General features: G+C 39.6%; 1 protein-coding gene across 1 annotated transcript; it reads left to right on the plus strand.

Annotated features, from left to right (window-relative positions):
* Positions 1–1597: 1597 nt before the first annotated feature.
* tspan15 (tetraspanin 15) lies at positions 1598–22805 on the plus strand. Its single transcript, XM_028402417.1, has 8 exons — positions 1598–1803; positions 7149–7334; positions 7523–7597; positions 9264–9359; positions 17150–17266; positions 18335–18385; positions 19008–19124; positions 20485–22805. The coding sequence occupies exons 1-8, from the start codon at positions 1714–1716 to the stop codon at positions 20638–20640; spliced, it is 888 nt and encodes a 295-aa protein (XP_028258218.1). The 5' UTR covers positions 1598–1713; the 3' UTR covers positions 20641–22805.
* Positions 22806–23715: the final 910 nt, after the last annotated feature.

Raw genomic sequence — 23715 nt, forward strand, 5'->3', positions numbered from 1 at the left:
TTGCAGAGATACAGAGTGTAAACATGTACTGTACTTCATATCACCACAGTAACTGGTACTGTGGTGATATGAAGCGCACTGTGTACACTTACTGCACCAAGGATGATAACAGTGTTCCAGATTGTGATATTAGTAGTTTATTTTTACACCTTTTGTCTCTGTTTTTACATCTTTGTCACTTATTACTTAAGTTTGGTGTGTTTGACATAGTGGCATCTCATCCCTGTACACAGATACAAATAGACTACTCTGTCGTTTCTCAGTTGTGTGTGTACAATATGCACTGCATGTGTGTACTTTCACATGCTCAAACATCCTTTGTAGCCAGCAGGGCCTGGTGAAGGGCAGTATGAAGGGTGAGGAAAAAGCTTTTTAGACATTTCAGCATTGACTTACATACACACATAAAACATTATAGCTGACATGTGTCATATGTAGTCTAGGCCAAACACACACACGCAGCAAGTGCAAACCTGGGTCCATCAATATTATAAATAATCAGAACATACATTTGATAAAAATAGAAATGGTTCAGCTTTGCTCTGCTGTGGTGTTTTCAAGGTCTTTACTTGTGGAAGACGATTAGAACAGGTGATAAATTAGGTGTACAAACAGGCTGAACAGCCAATCAGAGAGCTCCCTTTAACAGAATGCAACTTGATTTATCTGCTGAGTGGCTGCTGATAAGAGTCCACCACAGCCAGCGATGCACACAGCTTACACTGGTGCCGATGGCTGCCTGCTGAAAACACAGTGATGGGTGCCAGTTTTTTTTAAGAAAGCCTAAAACACTGTATGACCCACAGCTGAATATATTTATAAGCAGTTTATTTGTTTTGTTTTATAATTAAACCTGCATGTTTTTTGGAACTCTTTAATTCCAGCTAAAGAGGATCAGATTTGCATTTCTAAGATGGTTGTGGAGCTCAGTGTTCAAGACGGAGCAGCATTAAGGAGCAAAACTCAAACTCTATTTACTTCCAATTGTGACAAAGCCCAGACACAGGTTTTCTGAGAACATTTTCCTAATGATGATCCAGTCCCTGAAAACAAACACAGCAGGAGAGTTCAGTTATGGATAGTCCCTTTTATGTTTCACCAGTAGGGGGCAAAGTTACAGGATTTGTGTCCCTCTATAATAAGTGATATTAGAAAACACAAAAAGCAGAGGAAAGGGATTCAGCTATGATCCACTTCTAGCTAATGAATAATCAGTGTTTGTATAAAATTAATCAGGCTCCATTTGTAGGCTGCAGGGTGGGGCACAATATTCATCACAGTCTTTAAGGAAAAGGTAGCTTAGAGGATCAGGTCTCCCTTGAAAAGGACTGTAGGGGACTGTTACCAAATGAAAGCAGAAGGTTCAATGAGCCCATAACTCCATGGCCTATGCTCGCAGGGAGGAACCAGTTTGACGCATTAAATATCAATTTTGAGGCTCAACACAACATTATATAAAAAAAATCTCTGTACAATGTTTTTAAAAGTAGATAAATAAATAAATATAGAATTCCCCTTAGCTTCCGTTTACTGTTGCTCATTTCAGCCCCCCCTCACCGCCCCCGCCTTAAACGCATCCATCGTTCCTGCGCGTGCTTGCAGTTGCAGGTGTGATGACGAGGACAACGCGGAAGTGTGTGTGTGTGTGTGTGTGTGTGTGTGTGTGTGTCAACAGCAGCGCGGAGAGCAGCTGGAGCCAGCTCTCCTGACACGATGGCCGGCAACGACGAGATCCGATACTGTCACAAATGCTCCTACGTCTTCCTCAAACTCACCCTGTTCTCATATGCCGTCATCTGGTGGGTGAGTACCGACCCCATGAAGGTGGAGCGTATACGCTTTGTTTGCGCAGAATTGCCCGGCTGGAGGTGGAGGGATTCAACTGGAGATAATGCTGTGTGTGTGTGTAGATCAGTCCATAAATATTTATGAGTATTTAGACCTTTCTACAAATAGCCTGTGCGTGTGTACAGCCGTGGAGCGGCAGGTGTAGCTACCTGTGGAGTTCAGGGGGTTATTAAACTGAACAACCCTCCGCGTGGCCACACCCTCCTCCCGGGAGCACCTTTCCCTGCGTGTACCTGTCTCAGACCGTGCGCGCCGGACACGCACGGCGTAGGAGGACAGGAACCAGATCAACAGAGTCAGCAGGTTTCTCTCTGTCCGGGGAGATTCCGCTCAGTGTGGGGACATGTGTTTGTTGTCCTGCTGTGGTCAGGCTGCACCGCAACGTGAGTCACGAGTGAATGACAGATGTCTATATATGCGTAGACAAATGCACGGGACTGTAGAACTGAAGCCAGTTCAGAACCATCACAGAGTTACAGCCTCTTACAGCAGAGCAGGAGACACACAGGAGCCGGTCCAATGGCAGAAGTATTAGAGCTAGTGCTGTATTCTTTTCAACATGACACATACAGACTTTTACTTTTAATACTTTAAGTACATTTAAAATTAAGTAAGGCTTTTACTTAAGTAGTAATTGTTGATGAGGCACTCTTACTTTTACTTAAGTATATATTTTACCGAGTATTTGTACCTTTACTTAAGTACCAAGTACTTCCTCCACCACTGGTCCTTATGATTTTTCATAATGATAATAATGCGTCATTCCAGTACTAATGATTTCTCAACAAGTGCCACCTAGCAGATTACAGATTACAGACACTGGCCCATTAATGTGATCAGTGATGTGTTGTCAATGGATACACTTTGTGGTTTGTTTCTTACTCAGACCTTCATTCAAAACCAGATAATCTACCAGCAATGCTTTAAAACAGCACTTGGTAGATCATAAAGTAAGGAACCTTAGCTGAAAAAACAGCTGTACCTGTGTGTCATCTGGGTGCTGTGTCTATACAGTGCAGACGGCAGTTGTTTTAAATCAGTGTTTTAATGTGTCATAATTTTTTAAAATATTTTATCAGCCTCTTACAGTAAGCTAATAAAAGGTGTTAAATCTGCAGCTCTGTAACAGACCTCTATAGCTTTACTGTTTTGATTCACTGTCACTGCTAGCACAGAAATATTTGTTGTTTGACAGTTGGAGACATGCTGGTGAACATGTGGAGCAGTTAGCAGCTGAAGACCTGATGATAATAAGTCACTGTTATTCCATTGCATGTGTGTGAAGATCACTCTTTGCCTAAGCTGCTGATAAATAACCATAAAAACGCAGCAGTGACTGCTTTGTATATCTTCTTTATGGAGTATTTGATTGGAATCAGCTGCTGTAGAGCTGTGTCTTATGTTCCCCACTCAATGTTTAAATATGTTGTTAAGCTTAAAGTCATATGATTTGAGTCCTGAAAAATCAGACACAAGACATTCTGATGACTTACATGAAGTTCTTGTCTTTCTGATAAAGGGTTTGTGCAACAAAACCAAACCCTGCAGCTGCTCCCTCTCACAGACAACACCACAGATTGTGTATTTATGAAGACAGATGGCTAATTGACACAACACAATTGAAAATCACTAGATTATTTCTTCTGTGGAGATATTTCTGAAATGTCTGTTCAGGAAAAGAGGGCGCTGGAGAGTGATGAGTTCATTGTGGGACATGAATGCCGCCTCAACATTGGAGACAAACCGGTTATATTTACTTACGGCTTGTAACGTCAGTAATGTAAAAAAGAAGATTTGGGAGCAGACTTTCCCAGAAGAACATGGTTTATCCTGAGAATAAAGAGCAGTTTAGTCCACAGCTTCCTGAAACTGAAACAAATAAGCAGCAATGATTCTGAGTTTCATGAATCTGGTGTGTGGGAGTCGATGCAGCCTATTTTTAGTTGACTACATGTTGTTCTCAATAATTTCAACAATTCTTGTAATTATTGATGGAAACAACAAATACTACAGCAATCATATATCAAATAACAGGCAACATCGTCGGCAGCATCCCACAGTCAGTTTTAAATGATGTGCTTGTAGTTGAGTATTTGTGCTTCTTGTCTCTTTACTAAAAATATTTTTTTATATAAAGACATGAAGACTTTACCCATATTCAGTTTCCTGCAGGACAGGATGTGTGGCGGTTGTATATGTTAGAGGAACAATGAAATGATGAGGAATTTCCTGCTTCCTACAGCTGGCTGTTAGGACGTGAGTTATTTTCATTTGAGGACTTAATCGTAACTAGTTTTTGTGCTGCATAATCAAATGCATTCAAACAGACGAGAAACACTAAAGGAAAGCACAAGGGTGATGACAGCAGGTCAGGTTTGACCATCGTTGTCCTTTAAATAAATGACATTGTGGAGCGAAGGGACATGAATGGAGCTGTGTGAAAGTAATGATTCACACACACACAAGTTGTTTATTCCTGTCAGTTGATCAAAAGTAGCAGTAACCTTCTCAGTGTGCTCAGTGTGAACTTCCTGTAGTTTGTTTTCTTTTTGTTCAGGCTCAGTCAGTGCGAGGTCATCCACTCTATCTAACCCCTATCTGCACAGTGAATGCTGACTGAGCACTTAACATTGGCTCATATGCATACACAGCTGGACACTTAGAACATCTGTCTTAAATCAGGTCTGTTGACTTCTAAGTTGACTGTGATTTTGCAGGCTCAGATAGAAATAGAATTTTTTTTTGTAAAGTTGGAACCAACATGGTTTACAAGATCATCACTGCAGTGAAAATGATGAACGTCTTATGAAGAAGGTCTGAGGGTTTCAAATCAGGTGAACATGGCAGATGTTGGATGAGCTAAAGCTGTACTCCTGGATGGCAGCCATCTCCACTGTAGAACTGGACTTGCTTACAATAGATGTTTTTCAGCTGCATGAACTCTGAGCTGGTGTGATTGTTTACAGCAAAAGCCATCTAATCAGCTCGTTCAACTTTTGTGATTCTATTGTGATGTAGTAATAAATCAGTATCTCTGGGCTCAATGTGCTGTGTAATAAACCAGCAAAGCCATACCTCACCATTGGTCTGATTTCAAAAGCAGCCATAACCAACAGCTTCTACATTAAGGTATTGGGTTGGAGCTTTCTGTCCCGGGTCTGCAGCTTGTAGCCCCTTTTCAGAGCTGCATTTAGCAGAGTGTGAAAGGATACAGAAAATAACCTGATTATGATCATGAAATCCTCTGCAGCCGAGTGCATGCTGATAAACAGAGCTCAGGCTGTCGTAACATACTATTCCATGTATATTCGCTGACATTTGTTTGCTTGAAGCAGAAGGATTGAAGCATGAAGCATGGCACCGTAACAGCAAGCAGGGACATGTAAGGAGAGCAGATTATCAACACTGTTGGACCTTCAAAGCTCAGTGGCTCTTTCCATTCCTTCCCCTCTTCCTGCTCCTTCTCTGTTCTTCCTGTCTGACATGTGTTTTAGTTTGAAGACTAAAAACAGATTGTTGGAGGCAAATGGCAACAAGCAACAACTGGGTCAAAAACTGTTGGCAGGAACAGCAATAGAATAGCTTAATATTAGTGTGCAGTTCTAATGCACAGCTGTGCTCTGTGTGAATGCCATCCCATTATATCAGCTGCAGAATGTAGTAAATATTATCATTGTACCCATAGAAAGAACAGCCTCACAGAGCAGCTACAGTTGATCTAGTCTTATTGGAGGGCAGCTTTTTCAGAACAGAGCCGTGGGTAATCAAAAAGTAGCATGTCTGTCAGCTGAGCTGTCAGACTGTATTGTGTGATGTAGTGATAGAGATGATCCCAGACCTCAGATGTCAGGAGATGTTTTAGTACATCATAACTGAATGGATGTCAGGTTGTGTTCAGAGGGGTGTAAGTAGAGTTTAGCTTCAGTATTGTAGGGCAGCATACTGGCATGCTGTGTTGTGATTGGTAGCTTCCAATGCATGTATGTTGAAGGCACATTTGACCTGTCTGAATACAAAGACAGCATATAAGTAAAGTGAGTGAAGTGGGCGGTTGGTGTTTGGCCAGTTTCTGCTTCAGCTGCCTGCTCACATTACCTGCTTACATTTGCTGTCCACTATTTGGCAGTAATTGAATCTGTGCAAGTGGCCTCTTTAATTTTAGATTTGCCTGGAGCTCATTGTTGGGCCATTTCAATTTGTTGTGAATTCATTTTCTACCTTAATGTCAGTATTCATTAAAATCGACCCCTTTCATTTCAGTCCTGAAGCTTTCTTCACAGAGGTAGTATGTTTTCTGTGTGTTTTCTTTCTATTTTTTTGATCAGAAGAAAATCTGTGGCTCTGTTATTTTTATTTTTATTTTTTTTATTTTTTGCATTTTCCTTAAATGATTGTACCAGGAACACATGTTCCTTGAAAAACATGTTGCTATTTTAAATCTCATTCTTTTGTTTTCCCCTGCTAATGAGATGAGCAGAACAAATTGAATTTTATTTAGTTTTGGGTTGCAGCCAGATTTCATTTAAAAAATCTCAGTGGAAATGTGTCTGCACAGCTAACTGTTATTTGTTTTTCTATTGTAATTTGAATGAACACATTGTACTCTTGCTGGCCCTGTCAGACTGTGACAACCGCTGATCAATAAACAGCTTCTTCCAGATACTAATTGTATGCAGATTGCAAATGCGGGTGAATGCATCATATTGTCAAAGCAGCTTCTATCTCCTTTTTGTTCAACTTTTAATGATTTTTTGTTTTGTTGTTTTTTTTACTTCTACACTAGGTCCTATAGCTCATAGCCTGATTTCAGATAAACCAAAATATCTGTGATACCTTCCTGTTTAATCTCATCTTTTGCCCCTAATGTGATGGGGAAAAACATCCATCCTTTTGTCATATTTCTACGAATATTTGCTCCAGTCATATTTATTAATACTCCCCTGGCAGATCTAACTTCTGTGTAGATATTAAGGGGGGGTTAACTTTTGAGACTTGGTCCAGCTGAGGCTGCACTTTAGCACAAATACAATTTTTGTTTCATTTCATTACCACTTGTTTGTCATTTTTCCGTGGTGGTGTAGCTGTAAAGATGAGGTCTCTCTCCCTTTCCATCCATCCATCTATCTGCCCCTAGCCTCGACAGGATGATGCATGTATAACTAATGGAGCTGGATGGATAGAGGAGGCTTTAGTTCTGGATCGCTGTTTTATTCTTCTTGTCATATTTACATCTGTTTTCCCATGTTGTGCAAGCTGATGACTGACCAAACTAAAACTGCTTGTCTCCTTTGTGCTTCCAGTTAATAGGTGGATGTATGCTGGCCATTGGTATCTATGCTGAAGTAGAGCGACAACGCTACAAGACACTTGAGGGAGTGTTTTTGGCCCCGGCTATAATCCTCATCCTACTGGGGATTCTCATGTTCATTGTTTCCTTGATTGGAGTCTTGGCTTCACTGAGGGATAATCTAACTCTGTTGAAAGTGGTGAGTGGTGTGGTCCGAGCTCAGTAAATTATCCTTAACAACAAAGTACTGGCTTTGTTTGTGAATGTATGATTCTTGTTTTTTATCGTAAGCTTTTGGAACCCTGTGCACTGCTTATTTTTTCACCTGTAAAGTCGCATTATTGATGAAACACAGCGGTGATGCTGTCCCTGTACTTTGTGTCACAGTTCATGTACACTCTGACAGTATGTCTGATCCTGGAGCTGCTGGGAGGAATCATGGCGTTGCTGTTTCGCAACCAGGTGAGCTGCCTGAAGTGTTGATCAATAACCTGGCATATTGAAAAGCACCCACCACAGCAGGTGGGCAGTGAGGTAGGAGTAAAGTAAAGTAGCAAACAGCAGCTGACATTTTGAAATACGAACCAAAAAAAAAATACAGCTGAACTTTATTAATCTAATTCCATTATTTTATCTTTATCATGCCGTTTGTTCTTTTAAATATACAAGGTGTAAATGTTTTGTGAATCATTAAAGCCAGTGTGGGTCAGTATCAGTCTGTTCAAAGAGGATTAGTTATAATGATGCTGATAATCCTGCACATACCAGTGCTGTTGTTTGAAAGCAGTCATGAGTATAGAAGCACTTTCTTCCCAAACTGATTGTAATCTTAAAAACATTAATTTATAAAAGACTGGAATATTTAAGCTGTTGTTGGAAACTACACTCAGGTGGTTTCCTTGTGATCGGTGATGTAGTGTTTTAGAGGTAACCAGGCCAGTGGGTTCAGACTGGCTTTTTATGAATGCTGATCAGATTTTAATGGGTTTTTTTACTGAGGTCACTACATACTCCAAGAAACCTGACTGCTGTAAAATCATTCCCACTGCTGCAATTTTTATAGTGAACCACTTAAAAGTCTTGATTGTAAAGCAGCACAAGGTTAAAGGCTTTTTACCAGTAATCAGGATTTGTTGTGCTGGTGGAGGAGGAAAAACTGCAGAGCTCTCAGTTTACATGAACTACTGAGACATCTTCAAAGTAAATACAGACTGTGCTATCTATACAAATTTCAAATATTTGTTTTTGTGTATTCACTGCAAGGAAATTAGACTGCATTTACTAATCCATGCATACAGTGCTGATGCAAACTTCTCATAGTGTATATTTTAGTGTGTGGATGCCAGTGTTAATGAAACTGTGATAAAGACAGACTCGTATTATGTTTCTTCTTTATTTTATCATTGTATCAATTTTCTCTGAAATTGAGAAATGTGTGCTTATTAAACAGATTTCAAGGCTATTCAAGGCTGTATAAGTAGATTTTATTTATTTATTTATTTGCATCTCATTTCCAGGAACACAATATGCCATGTAGATAATACGTATGTGAGCTTATGCTAAATACTATCTGCACACTGTGCTGTGGTGTAAGTGTGGCTCCCTGGCCCCTACAGATTCACTGTGAGTATCTAATATGTTTAAAAGGATGAAGAAAAGAAATGTAATGAAGAATTCAAGCCTTATAATCTCTCGTGGGCATTGGAGCAATTTCAATTCATTATTGTAGATGGTCAACAGAGAGGGACCGAGCGATGAAATGGAGAAATTAGTGTTCAAAACGAACCTTTCACTAAATTAACATTGAATGAAAAACTCTCAATGAACGTTCTGAGTAGACTTCCAAGGTCTCAATATTTATTTTCAGCCTCTGGATAGACTGATGCATCAAAGTAATGTGACCCCGCTGCACCAGATTGTGACTGACAGATGTGAGCTGTCTAACGGTCACATTTTAATATTCCAGTTCAGTAGATCAGTCACCTTGACTAATCAGCGCACTTCCTATCAACAGCTGCCTGTCTGACACACTGATTGTAGATCAGCCATGACATAACTGAATGTGGGAGCATGACCTCCTCTACCCCATTAACACACATAACTTTGTTTTTAATTTTCTCCTTCACAGACGGTGGAATTACTGAACAAGAACATCCGAAGGGGCATAGTGAACTACTATGACGACCTGGACTTTAAAAACATCATGGACTTTGTTCAGAAGAAGGTACGTTTATGTCACTCTTTATTTCCTGTAACAAGAAGCATTTCAGCACAGACAACAAGCATGTTCTTCATTACAGTAGGTCATTACATGGCCTACTCACTGTTTGTTTGGGGAAACAGCATTAGCAGTGAACCTAGTTGCTCACAGCAGGTTGTATTGACAGTAATCAGAAAACTGTTCAGGGCCGTCGCTGCACACCTGCTCACAGAGTGTATCTCGCTGCTGCACACTGCACTGAGCTGTTTTCCAACTTTTATCAAGCACAGAGGGCTGCAGTGCTCAGTGACAGCTGACTGATCGCATGTTGAAAATAAAAAGTAGTCTGCAACAAACTCCACTGATTAGCCTAGAGAAGACAAATGTTCCATCACCCTGCAGGCTACAGGCTTTATGCTATTAAGGACCGTGTTGTATGACCAGCACCTGTAACACTGGAGCCTGATTAAATCATCATTTGGGAGCTAGAAGCCCCATGGCAGCTGTGTGGCAGGTAATTTGGAGGTTCAGGGGACAGATGAATCACCCATTAGTGTTTGAAACCTTCTACAGTGGAACTCTTCAAGTTCATATGTGAATATGAACTTTAACACATTACTACAGTGGCAATACGTTATTTTACATCATATCATTTACATCGATATACATCACATATGAAAGAATTTAACTTTTTCTGTCAAAGTTTATTTCACATGAAAGAGTTCAGTATTGTGTTAAACCCTCATGGACTGGTTAAAATAGCCAACCTTCCAGCAGAAATAAACATGTTTACTGGTACTGGTCTCTACTGATTCAACTGCACAGTGGTGAATTTATAACTCACTCTTTTTAATTATATCAGGACTTAAAATTATACATAATTGTGGGCCTTACCTCTTTGAGTGACAGACGGGTGCCGACTCACTGCACTAGCTTCTGTGACTGCCGGCGGACTGTGATACTGCCAACCTGTCGACAGCCAGCGCCTTCCAGAGACTCAAAATGGCTCCTCATAAAGCTATAGATGACATATTTATATGCTGGACTGGATAGATCTAGAACTAATCAGATAAATTAATGTAACAGTGGCTGTTACTGTTTGGATAAATAGTTGTGATTGATCTAGCTGGGTAATGCTGGATAGAACTCTGACTCTCAAGAGCGGCACGGCTTTAGCAAACTTGCAGTTTGTTACATTAAAACGAGTTCCACTTAATCATAGGTCCAAACAAATGGAGACCTTCCTGAATTGACAGAGAGTTTTCCCCTTATGTTCAGATGAGTGATGTTGGGAAGCAGTTTGGTAGGAGTCTGTAAAACGTGTTTCATATTTTTTCCTATCATGTTGTACAGCTGCTGGCCATCTCCTGCAGCAAGAGAGCGTTTGTTTTCTTTAAGGATTTGTAAAAAACACAATTAGCTGAAATGTTTGGCTGTCATACATATGGTACCTCTCTGTAGAATGGTGTCACGCAAATTTATACACATATGTTTACTGAAGAGGACTGAAATCAGTAGCTGCTAAACTCTGTTTACACAGCCATCCTAGTTTCTTGCTGGGCATCAGCTGCTTCTTGCTCTAGAAGCTGTAGTCCAGCAGACTGCTGCTGAACTACTGGCTGATGATTTCTGTACTGGACAATTGATTATGACAGACTATGCCCATATTCGCTCGTTAGATCACACATTGTTGTACAGTATGGTATTCATGAGGATATGGGTCAGAGCTTGCTGGTTAGCATGCTAACTTGGATCTCTTCAACACATCACACTGAGGTCTGAGGCATAATGGAGCAACTGTTAAATACTAACTATAACTTTATGGATAATATTATGTGCTCAATGATTCACTTTGATAACTGACAGGCTAACTGATAAAGGGAAGGGAAAACTCTAATTGTGGAGCAGACATTAATCCATTTCACAGTGGTCACGGCTAAACCTGTATCAGGTGCATTTCACGCTGACCTTTCTGCTCATTGTGCCCTTTTAGCATCCCTATGGAGATGTGACATTTGAACATTGCAAGGCCCACATAATTACATAGAATGAATAATGAAAAAATAATCATAGCATTGTTTCCTATGTAATTGTAAAAGCTTGAGGAGACTTTAGCCACCTCAGTCATTATGCCTTACAAACACCATGCAGCTCTAACATTTCAAATTGGTTGGTGGTCACACGGTTTGTACACCAGCAGGGTCCCATTGTGTGAAGATGTCAAGAAGTCTTGATGCACTGCAGACAACAAGTCCTTCATTACCACACTCTTGCTTTAGTTCCTCAGTGCTGTGTGGTTGTTTGACACATAAATTGATCATGCATATTTATAAGTAATTTTGGAGCAATCACAGGGGGAATTAATGGTCATTAGGCAGAGCAGTGTTAAATAGACATGGCACATTTTAAATTAAGATTCAGCTCAGTGTGCTGTAAAATGAAATGTACACAGTATAATAAACAGGGAAATGCAATGGTGACAAACAAGAGATACATCTTTCACACATATACACACTAATACCATGTATGTTGAGTTTTAAGATATCATATATTATCAGATCATTTTGTACAGTAGTACGAGATGCTCACCAGCATTGGTGGAGAAAGTACTGAAGCTTGGTACTTAAGTAAAAGCAGAAGTGATACATCAACAATCGTGCTTATGTGAAAGTCTTAAGTACTTTTGAATGTACTCGGTGGTGTCATTTTGATAAAGAATGCAGATCTAGCTCCTGGTAACACTTCTGCCTCTACAGATGGCACTACTAGTAAATCCCTGCTCTTTTTATTGAGGCTGACACAGAATGCGCTGGTGTATCCACCAATTGTTTTTTTTAGGGCCTCTAAATTCAAACATATCTTTTAAAGGTAGGGTAGGAGATTTCATTCTGATGCACTTTTTGTTCAATTAGTGTAACTTCTCTTTACAATCCGATAGCAACCAATTAGTTTGGCAGTTTCGCTTTAAAACGAAGAATATTAATCATCTGTGGAAGCTGTAAAAGGCTAAAAACCTCAGCCAATCCTACGAGGCGCACCTGTGCATATAGTTGGCTTGTTGTCACTGTCTTCCTGCTCTGCGCATATCAGAGAGGTACGTGCATGATGGCCGAAGTCACAGACTGGTTGGGAGGTGTGGCTTCGGGGTGAATTCCAAGAGAAAGGGGCGTGTGTTTACTTTCAAAATCTGGCTGACTCACTGAGTTTTCAAAATCTCCTACCCTACCTTTAAATATGCTGACAGGTGGCTCAGTTCAGTGGAGGCTGACTCTGGATCCATGTTCAATGGTAAGGTTAGCTGTAAAGGACAGGAGGCACAGTCAAGTCTGCTGTGCTGCTGCCAAATGTGAGCTCTGCTATTATTGGAGCTGATAGAGCGCCCTGTAGGTTTAAACTTCAGAGATAGCAACACAATCCATATTTTTGTGTAGATCGAGGCAAAACTGTGTTCATAAAATGTAATGAGTAACGACAAACACTGTAGAATTATAGTGGGGTAGAAAGTATAGACAATAACTGCAAAATGTAATGAAGTAGCCTGCATACGTACAGAAAAGAAGTACAAATACTTACATTCCACCACTTCCACCGCTTGTTGTAACTTATGAACTTATGAGACCACTGCCTGATAATTTGAGAGGTCAAATGTGTGTCATTTTATAACTAAATTGCTGCAGGAGGCTTTGCAATCAGTACACCCTCAGACCTTCAGACTCCACTCTGGACTGTATATAGGGAACCAGAGAGAGCCACATAAAGTCTAACATTTACTGGAAAAAAATACAAGCTGAGTGAAAATTCTCCTGCATTATGTGAATAGCACATTCAGAATCACACCTTTTGCTAATGCAGGTGCAACAGCATCAGTAATAGTTGTACTTTTTGCTGTAATAGTGCACTCACTGCAGTTTCTTGATGGCCTCCATCTACATCTGCATAAGCACACACACACATATATATATATATATATATATATATATATATATATATATATAGATATAGAAGTGCTTCAAAAGAAACAGTGTCAAAGTGGTCTTAAAGTGGAAGTGTCGTGAACAAATCAGTCACTCCACCTGTCTGGTATTGACCTCTGGCTTCCGCTCTGACACCTGCAGAAATCCTGATTGATTACTTTGGTCTACACAGTGTGTCCATCCATCAGATAGGAGGCTTAACACATGCAGCAAGAGAACATCAATCACATGGACTGTTAGAGTGTTAGGTTTGATTATGTTTGTCTAAATCCTCTGTTGCTGCCTTTTTATCTCAATCAAACTTATAAAATTAAAGATTGTACAGTATGTATATGCTTATCAATCATGTCACCCATTATATATTGTGTGTGTTTTGACATTACAAATGTTTGTAAAATTTGATTGTTCAAAACACTTTCTACAAAATCATCAAATTATCGTTGATCATTTCGGAGCGCAAATTGAATTTGTGTAAGAAAATATAGCAGCAAATACAAGAGACACAGTTCCTGTCAGGGGAAGCATAAAGGAAATCGGTAGAGGAGGAGCAGAAGATGAAACCAAGGGTGGGAAATTGAACTGTAGCAGGAATGTCTGCAGGAATGGGTGAAATGTGTTTTAGCCTGCAGTTCAGATAGATGGAGCAACAGAGTAAAGTCTGGGTACACTAATGGTATTAGTGTTGCTGTCCTCTGTCCTCCTAATCATATTTTTGCTTTAGTTTAGTTTGTAAACTTTTTAAATGATATTTTATGTGCAGAAAATTCAAGCTTAGTTCCTGTTCTCTACCATAAAATAAAGCCTAAAATTGTCACCACAAGACACAATCCCCAGCACAGTTCCCATGTTCAATCCATCAGCGGATGTTGCAGCAGCACCATTTACTGCAGAGTTGAGACCCTGTTGTTTTCTGAGGGCTATTATCCTTTACTTCCTCTTCTGCTGTAATTGCCATGGAATAGCTTGTAGAGACATGACATTTGCTAAGATGATGGATATTGGTTTGTAAATACTTCCCCACCACAGATTTTTCACGATTTTTTCTCTGCCTTGTACTTTCTGCATGTATGTGTGTGCTTCAAAAACAGGGGTTTGGGTCAGTTATTAGGGTTAGAGGCAGTAAAGTAAGGTTAAACAATGATAACACCACATACTGGGATATGCTATATCTAACAGAGGTTATGTAAAACATTGATTGCAGGGTCCTCACACAGACATACTGCAGTCAGTTCATCATGATGTTTGCACAGCACTCCCTTGTCCATATGTGGCCCAGTGCTTTTCTGTATGTTTATGAATTCTTGTGCACTTTCTTCCAAACAAAACTGGAAGCAACTCCACCAGCTTTGCAGTGTGAGACTCGTCTGTAGCGTCCTCCTGCTCCCATGTTGGCTCAATCCACCATTACCAGTACATTAAAAAGCCCTCAGGACGCATGCAAATAACACTAATATACAATCAGCTCTACTGTCCACTGACTCAAGCATCAGTTTTGTATCACTTGATAGAAAGGTGGTTCATGAAAATTTCCCTTTAAATTAGGGTGGAGTTGTATTGTGGTGGTCAGAAGTTAAATGGGATTACAAAAGAGTGTATTAAGAGGTACCGTAGATAATCTGTGTAAAAGTAACAATAATAATATCTATAATGTGGTAAAGAAATCTCCCATCACTTGTTAGACTGCGTATTAAAGCATATGTGATGTACAGAAAAAGGTTCACTTCAGTCTTTCACCTATAATCATATAATTCTAATGCTGCTGTGTGCGTGCCATGCCTTTCAGCCTACACTCTGACCGGTCAGCTCAGCTGGGCAATTAACCACACAGTTAGTCACTCAGTCTGCCAGCCTGCCACTGCACAGCCAGCCACATCAGTCACTTGGTCATAAAATCAGCCACTACTTCTGGGAAACATGGCTGACTCATTTTTTCCTCCTCTGAAGAATATGTAGCAGTGACAAGGGGAAAAAATAAAAAATAAAAATAAATGAAATGCTCAGCTGTGACATTTGGTAAAGACAGTGTCACTTGATGTATTTTGTATTTCTCTATAACACCGGTTACCAGATTGCTCTGTAATCCAGTCATCACTCTTAAAGTCAGTGCTGAGCCTCCTGATAGCCGAAAGGGATGCATGTGTGTGTTTTGAAAGATTGGTGCTTTAGCTCGATTTCATGAGGATGCATAATGAACTGAGCTTGACATCAGTCTTCAGTTAGATGGCAGCGACTGCTGTAATACTGTATAGATGCACTTGCTAAAGTTGTGGCTTGGAGTGGAGTTTTTGAACTTATAGGTGTGGGTGTTAATCACAGCATGATTGCTTTGCCTTCCTGTGACCTTTCTCTGGGTCCTGACCCAGTGCTGGAAAAACAGCTCTGTGCAGTCACCAATGAGAAAAGGGAGAAACACTCCGGCATCCCACCAGCATACTGATCACACAGCCTGGTAAAGAGCAGACTAATATGTATTCATTTATTCAGCTTTCCTTCTTTTCGCTTGTCTCAAACTCTCTCTCTGCCTCACTTTCTCCCTCCCAATGAAATATTTGTCTCAGTAAGTGACTAATAAGCTGAGCTAATGTAGTTTTTCTTTCACTGTTTTTTCTGACACAGCTGCGTAGACGCTATCTACTGAAATAGAATATAAATCACATAGAGAATTACTGAATGGAGATGTCAGATGCTTTGAGTGCTGGTATCATTTTCTTGAGTGAAAGCGTTTGGTCTTGAATGTTTGTCTTTTCTATCATGAACTTGTCACATGAGGGCGTAACTCTGGCAACAGCTGTGTCCTGTTAATGTTATTTGTGAAAATTAGCTTCTGCCACTATGAAGAGTCAAAATGTTTATTATGTGAAATGTAAATAGAGACTTGCCTATTGAAAAATGTTCTTTTTATTTTGATGGTAAATGAATTGGGCCTATTCTAGAAAGCCTCCACACTATGTGACTCAGGAACACCCGGTTAAAAGCAGCGATGAAGTGGTTTGAAGCTCCAGTCAATGGTACTCAAAAGCTCTAAGCCAAAACCAATAATAATTATCTTCTTTAGATGCACTGTCAGTTCATTTCCTTGTGAAGTAAGGATTTGTTTTTCTTCAGGGTTTGCATTTGATGGCTAAAGGAGAGGGTCAATAAAATAAATGTGTTTTCGCACTGGCCTGTGAACCTACAGCAGACGGTAAGCAGGTATCGGTTTGTTGTTTGGGGCTGAAAGTCTTATTGATTCAGGAAGAAACTATTTAATCTGTTACTTTCAAGTGTGAAGAGAAAGTGGCACTGGACAAACATGAAAACAATTCAGTGCTTTAAGTCTAGAGGAAGAGGAGTCTCCTTTTCCTTGCCTGTTTTTTTGGATTAGTTAGTAGAGTTAGCCGGTGTTTGTTATCTTCAAGATGACTGTAATGAGCTTCAAAAACTCTGTGTCCCACAGGGCACCAGTGGGTTAGTCATTCCATGTAATGACAAGATAGCATTTCTTCATTTTGTTCAAGCCCCATTGTCTTTTTAAAGTGGCAGATGAAGAGTTTGTGATTGCTTTGCCTTATTGAGCAAAAAGCTCTTGTGCATGTGTCAGAATGTGGCATTGCCAAGTCTATCCAACACAGAAAGAAACACACACATACACAAAACTAATTACATGCAAATTGTTGTTAATTATGGCTCATTTCATCCCTAAATGTTACTGCCATTGTGCCAGAAATAATATTGTTTACTAAGCGTTGTCCCCCCTCCTCTGCCTCTTGTTCTCCTTACATCCCCGCTCCTCTTTCCTGCTTTTTACCTGTTTTTCTGCTCCCTTCTCTTAATTCCTTCTATCTTTTTGGTCTCTGACAGTTTAAGTGTTGTGGAGGTCAAGAGTATAAAGACTGGGAGGTCAACATGTACCACAACTGTTCTGCACCTGGTCCACTATCCTGTGGTGTCCCCTATACCTGCTGTGTTACTACAAAGGTAACTATGACTGTTACTGATCATCATGCCATTGCATCAACTCAATAGCACAGCTGTGACACTGTCAAACTATTTTAAGACATGGCCTATACACTACCTTTCAAAAGTTTGGGGTCACCAGGCCAGTTCTATAGCTTCTCTGATCAGCAAAACAGTTCAGCTGTGCTAACATAATTTCACAGGAGTTTTCTAATCATCAGTTAGCCTTTTAGCACAATTAGCTAACACAATGTACCATTAGAACATAGAAATGATGGTTGAATAACCTGCCACTGATAACTATAGCTATAGTATGTGGAGTTGAAAACACATCCCTTTAGTCTCATGCTGGTAACTAAGCCTGTACAACACACAGCAATTTTCCCACACAAAATTTCCCTCTCAGCATGAGCTTGCTTTAATTTACACACCTACACTCCTCACAAATTATAATGAGGAAGAGAACAAACAGTTTGTGTGCAGGCAGACAATCGTTTATTGAACAAGCTGCCTCTCCCTCATACCTTATTCCATATTTTTGTAATAGCAAGTCAATTTAGTGACACAAATTGGCCGATTAATTTACTATACCAACTTGTGTTGGTGTGTCTGTTTAATCAGTGGTCGTTTTTTTGTGTTTTTGTTATAAATAGAATCCCATTTGCTTTCCTACTGTCAAAGTAATTCCAAGAGATCAGAAGGGAAAACACTGTAGCACAGCCTAAAGGCAGCTGCTGTGTTCATTTCCTGCTGTTACATTTTACATACAAAGTAATTGGTCTCAATGTTCCGTGTGATGGATGAAAAAGAGTGGCAAAAACCTGTGCCAGGATGCCCAGAAGCAGAGTACAGCTGCTGCCTCAGTGTAGTTTTAGCCAACAAGAAACAGATATAGAACTTTATTTTTCATATACCTTACTTGGATGTAACAAGCCAATTAAGACAATACCTCACTCCATGGAATTAAAGACATCATTTAGTTGTTATTTATTAGTTTTCAGCACAGATAATATATGACTCTGAAAAGACATAAGTGGCAGCTTGACTGGACATGGTTCCCACTAACTCTTTCTCTCTGCTTCTCTCCAGCCCAACGAAGTGGCCAACACAATGTGTGGCTATCAGGTGCTGAATAAAGCGGTAAGACCTCACAGACATATTTCTGTACCTGAGACAGATTTTTTTACCATTGAGCTTTTCGTCTTCTTTGTGGTTCTTGTCTGCTTTGACATCCAGAGCAAAGTGATTTAAGACAGATGCTGTTCTTGCAGCCAGGTGCCCCTGTAGCTCTCAGTGCTATGCTCAAGTATTTTTCTGAACTTTAGTAAGAAATGTACTTTTGGACTTTTGGTTTCAAATATGAAAAAAGCAAAGTTTTACTAGTGAATGTCTCATAGTTGTCTACATCTTTAAAGTCTCTGTCTGAGAAGGCAGAGGGTGAAGCTGCCACTCTGTGGTTGTCAGGGTAAATAGCTGCTATGTTTCTGCTCTAATCTGAGTGCTAATTGCATTACATTTAAACTGGCAATAACAGTTGTTTTGTGTCAGTTTATGTGCTTTCATGTCATGTGGCTGACAGCTGGATGTTTTCAGCTGCCACACACCGTGTGCACTGCATGGTTGTGACCATCTGCCAGCAGTGGCAAGAACAAGTCATGCATAATTAATGTACGGTAATAAGTTTAGCAAAAACAGGAGGAAAAAATGTTGCCTTGAAAGTTGCTTATATTCTGACTGATTGGAAGCATAATATGTCTCACAGCGTTTGGATTTGATTGACATCATCCATATCAGAGGCTGCACTGATGCAGTCTTTATCTGGCTGATGGACAACTACAAGACTATGGCTGGACTGCTGTTAGGGATCCTGCTGCCACAGGTACACACACACACACACACACTCAAAACACTTTTTGTAATCAATGGTAGTGTAATATTAATAATGGTTTAAATGAGGAAAAGAAGAGCATTTACCACAAACTCTAAACTCTGTTTAAGTCTTCTCTGATCTGCTTATCAGTGTTGTGTTATTTGCACCTGGGATTTTCAGTTAGTAGAAACCAGACTTGTACTTTTTTGTGTATTTTAAAACTGTCACAGCTGGTAGGAAAGAATGAAGTGCACCTTTCAGCCTCAGCATGTCTGTGAATATCACAAGCCCGGTGGAATTAAAACCTGCATCCATATTCATCAGTCTGTAATGCAACTCTAAATGACTAAATGGGAGGAAATGTAAATTGCCTCACCTCCTAGGTACATCTGACAGCTTTTCTGTATAAGCAGTCAAAAAACAAGCAGTGTTATTTTCCCAAACTGCTACACTGTTTGATTTAGGTTTGCCAAGCATTTAAATGAAACAGGCAAAGTCTGAGATACAACAGCCATTTGGGAAAAAAATAACACTGGTAAGTAATCTTAAACTGGTACAGCTAAGCTTCAAATGACCATTCTAACCAAAGCGTGTGATGATGTACTTTTGTAGCATTTGAAACAGCATTATCCAGGAGATACTGAGACACTTATAAACCCATCTGCCTTTAAATTCTACAAGTATTTTTCATTAATGTGTCATTTCTGCCCTCTTACATCTCATTTTATGTCAGACACACAGCCAGCTATGAATATAGACTCTGCTGGACTTTAATCAGTGTGCTGGATGTCACTGAGCTCTTTTAAAGAAAAGACCTCAGAAAAATCATCCAGTCCACCACTATGTTCTGTTCTGAGCAGGCTGCACATAGCAGGTGTGAACAGGGACCAGCAGGCTTTGATCAAACCTGTTTGAAATCTGTTTGGACATCCAGTAAATGTGTAGACATTAATAAAGTAATTTAAAATAAACTTTAAAGTAAATTGTTTGCTTAAAATGTGAGTTGCATTAGTTGGAACATGTTTTCACATCTTTATTTATATCTTTTGTTTAAAGGGATACATGCAGAGTTATCTTACTGTTGTTGTGTATTTATTTTCTTATGATTGCAGCTATATATAAATAAAAAAATATATAAATAAACACCTTAGACTGAGAGCCGTTAGGGCTTTGGCGTCATCAACAAGATGTCATCTCAGATTTAGAGAAAAGGACATCTAATCCTCCCCTTCATATCTTCAGCGGAGGTGCTGAGAGGTGAAGTTAAGACGTAAGAGAGACGATTGAAAAATGAGAAGTCTCCATGGAGACCTCTCTTCACTTCCCATTTACCATCACCGTCATTATCTGTCTTTATCTCTCTGTCCAGTTCTTCGGCGTGATAGTCAGCTGGCTGTATATCACTCGAGTTGAAGACGCCATCAGTGAGTACGGCAACTACATGGACGACCTGCTGGACTCCAGAGGAACCAGGAAACAGGCCCGTGTGGCCAAATGGTTTAAGTGTATGCCAGAAATTGACTGACGGAGAGAGAAAACAACAAACAGCCAAATGGACTCTAGCTAACACTTCAAGTCTGTTCATAGCCTCAGCAATGACATCAATTATTAATCACCTTGTTGAAATACCATTTTTTAATGGATGAGTGGACAGTATAGTTTTGTCCCTCCGAGTCTCAGGGATAACACCACTTTCCAATTTCCTTTGTCACACAGTGAAAGGCAGTTTTTTCTTACCTTTGCTTACAGCTCTCTACAACCACTGATGAAGTACTGATGAAACCCTGAAGTGTAAAACAGTGATGTAAAGTCTATCATCTCTGTCTGCCTTATTGTTATATAGAAGTGGTCATACACACATAGATGAACACTGCTTTATTGTGTGGTTCAGTACAACATACCATTAGCTGCACTGTACACATCACAAAGCTTCACTGACTTTCTATAATGCCCTCATATGTGAAACAAACATTTTCTTCTACAAAGCCTTAACTCTGATTCCCATTGGAATGTAACTGTGCTACAGCCTAAATACATTTTTTTGTCACAAGAAAGAAAACTACACTGACACTGGCACTGCCGTAACAAGCGGATATCTCAGGGTTTCTATAGACGGCCTCCTCTGACAGCTGCACAGCTATGTGTATTTGTTGCCTAGACATAGTATCACTCAGGATTTATGGTGCTGTCCATTTCGATCATTAGCACCCGTAAACAATGTACACAACACAGTTCAGCAATGAACAGTGTGATTTTGAACTTTATAGAAGGCTGACCAGGAGGTATGTTACGGTATCTAAATACTGCCGTAAAGCTTCGTCCAGCTATAATCCAGTTTGGCTTTAAGATTCATAGGTTTGCACTTCTTAGGACGCAGCTGAATGTGTGAATTTACTGACTTTATGATTTGAAATTAGAAAAGGAAACCAGAGACTCTTGTTGATTGTTTTTTATTCAGAATGTTCAAACCTCACATTATTTTTGTATGAGTCTGCATGCTCAAATGTTTTCAATGTAGCCCAGTTACTCGCATATCCTGATATAAAGTAATATGAGAGTAGTGTTTTAGCTTTGCCATAGTTTGACTGGCTGGTAGGTGTTTCCTGGTTGGTTTAGGGTTTTATTATATACCACAGTTACATGCAGTCAGACATTAAGTCTCTGTAAACAGCAGACGTTTGTTGGTATGAATAACTTTTTAATACTCTTGAATATAATTAAACTGTTGACCCTACTCCAGTTACTTTATTTGTCTGTCTCATTAAACCAGGCATTTCTAATGGTGATGGCTTTTTGGCTAACAATGAGCCAGGACAATATTTTACAGAGTATGATTGAAGCTACAAACTTAATGTACAGACTCAGTTTGAAAAAACTTTAAGCATACAGCAGCCAATCAAATTCCATACTTTTTACTTTTAATGTGTACAGATGTTGTACAACAGACACAACCTAATGTCTAGTGCTAATGTCTTTGTAACCATTGTTATTGCTACTGTATGACATTCAGGCTTGTGTGTGTAGCTTGTGCAATGTATACGTCATTTGTCATATTCTATACACTGTATTTATGCTTACATTCAATACTTGGGTGGCCTCATCTGTATGTTTAGAGTTATTACACAATATATTCATCGAAAGAATACTGTTTTAAAACATTTTGATTGGTTAGGGGAGGAAATAAAATTACTTTTAATGATTAATTTACTTTTAATGATTAATTTAGATTGTCTTTGAGCTGATTGTCGCTAAATAAATCCTCTTATATAAGGATATTTGTCGGTGAGTGGTAAATAAATGATGGTTGATGTCATACTGTGTATTTTCTAGGGCAGGTTTCATCCTGAGTTTCTTGCTGATTCTAAATTTTTCATGTACAACTGCGTAAATTTTGTTTTGATAATGTCAGACAGTTAAGATGTGAAGGAAAAGTAAGAAGACAACTTCATTCTATTACATCTTTACAGTAGAACATGAAATACATCCAAAACATCTTCGTCACTTTGACAGTATGTGTGCTTAAAACACTCGCAACCAAATATGAAATGCTGGACAAATTTTCCATATTTATCCTTTTGGATCAGCATGTTTGTTTGTTTCCGTATTTCACTGCAAAACAATTCAGTACATCAAACACAGAAGGAAGAATAAAATATGCTTGTGTTGAAAAACATTTTGTAGACAATGCCTATATGTTTACCTATAAAATCAGAATAAAAATCGTTACACATGGACATGCATCCATATTTTGATTTCTTTTTATTTGAGAGTTAATCACTTGACTTGCACGATTATGCTTTTATAGAAATATTATTTTTAGAAGTTTGTTTCTCATGGCCATAAACACGGTGCCTTCCACTGTTTTACACACTGGAGGAGACTGGTGGTGAGCAGGGTGTGTCCAGAGTGGTTTGGTGTTTATCTGTTGTATTGTCTTCCTTCCTCTTACTCCTGCTGCTCTGAGGACTTCCTGCTGAATGGAACCTATTAATATTTTACTTCAGCCACAACCAAGGCGGAGAGAAGGCGGTCAGGTTGCTGTCTTATCTTCCATCAACAATCAGCTTGTTTGCTCCTCTTTCTCTGTCTTGAGCTCTGTGACCATCGATCGTATCTGCCCAGCTCCCTCCGTCTCTCTGTCTTTTCCTTGACTGTCACTTATTGTACTGTGTACACTGAAACACACGAGCAGAGCAGTGGGTGTGTTCTGTCAGGCAGACAGCAGCCTTATTTGACCGCCCATGACACGCTTACTGAAGTACTCTGTGTACACTTTAAGTCAGACGTAGTTTATAGTTTTACATTGTGTTTACAGTTCATCTGTGCCTTTAGAGTGTGTGTCTGTTAACTTTTTCTCTGTTTTCAGAGAGATCAGTACATGTATACACTGCAAAGAACTGTGTGTGGGTTTGCCTTACTGGTGGCACATTGCATCAGTTCCTGCAGTGTTATTTATCTTTACTGTCAAACCAAGCATAAAGAAATCAGGACCCACACGTGTGCACACACACACAGTGCCCAGTCTCCTCCTACCCACTCACCTAATGGACCGTCTGTGTGAGGTTAATGGTCCCAGCACAACTTCTAAATTGTTAAATTA

This window comes from Parambassis ranga, chromosome 3 (genome assembly GCF_900634625.1).
Source record: "Parambassis ranga chromosome 3, fParRan2.1, whole genome shotgun sequence".
NCBI classification, from domain to species: Eukaryota; Metazoa; Chordata; class Actinopteri; family Ambassidae; genus Parambassis; species Parambassis ranga.

What these genes read in the sequence shown, in the direction of transcription:
- tspan15 (XM_028402417.1), top strand. Translation starts at nt 1,714, where the DNA reads ATGGCCGGCAACGACGAGATCCGATACTGTCACAAATGCTCCTACGTC. An exon ending in CCTGCTGTGTTACTACAAAG is followed by an intron (nt 17,267 to 18,334) that starts GTAACTATGACT and finishes GCTTCTCTCCAG; the next exon opens with CCCAACGAAGTGGCCAACAC. An exon ending in TAGGGATCCTGCTGCCACAG is followed by an intron (nt 19,125 to 20,484) that starts GTACACACACAC and finishes CTCTCTGTCCAG; the next exon opens with TTCTTCGGCGTGATAGTCAG.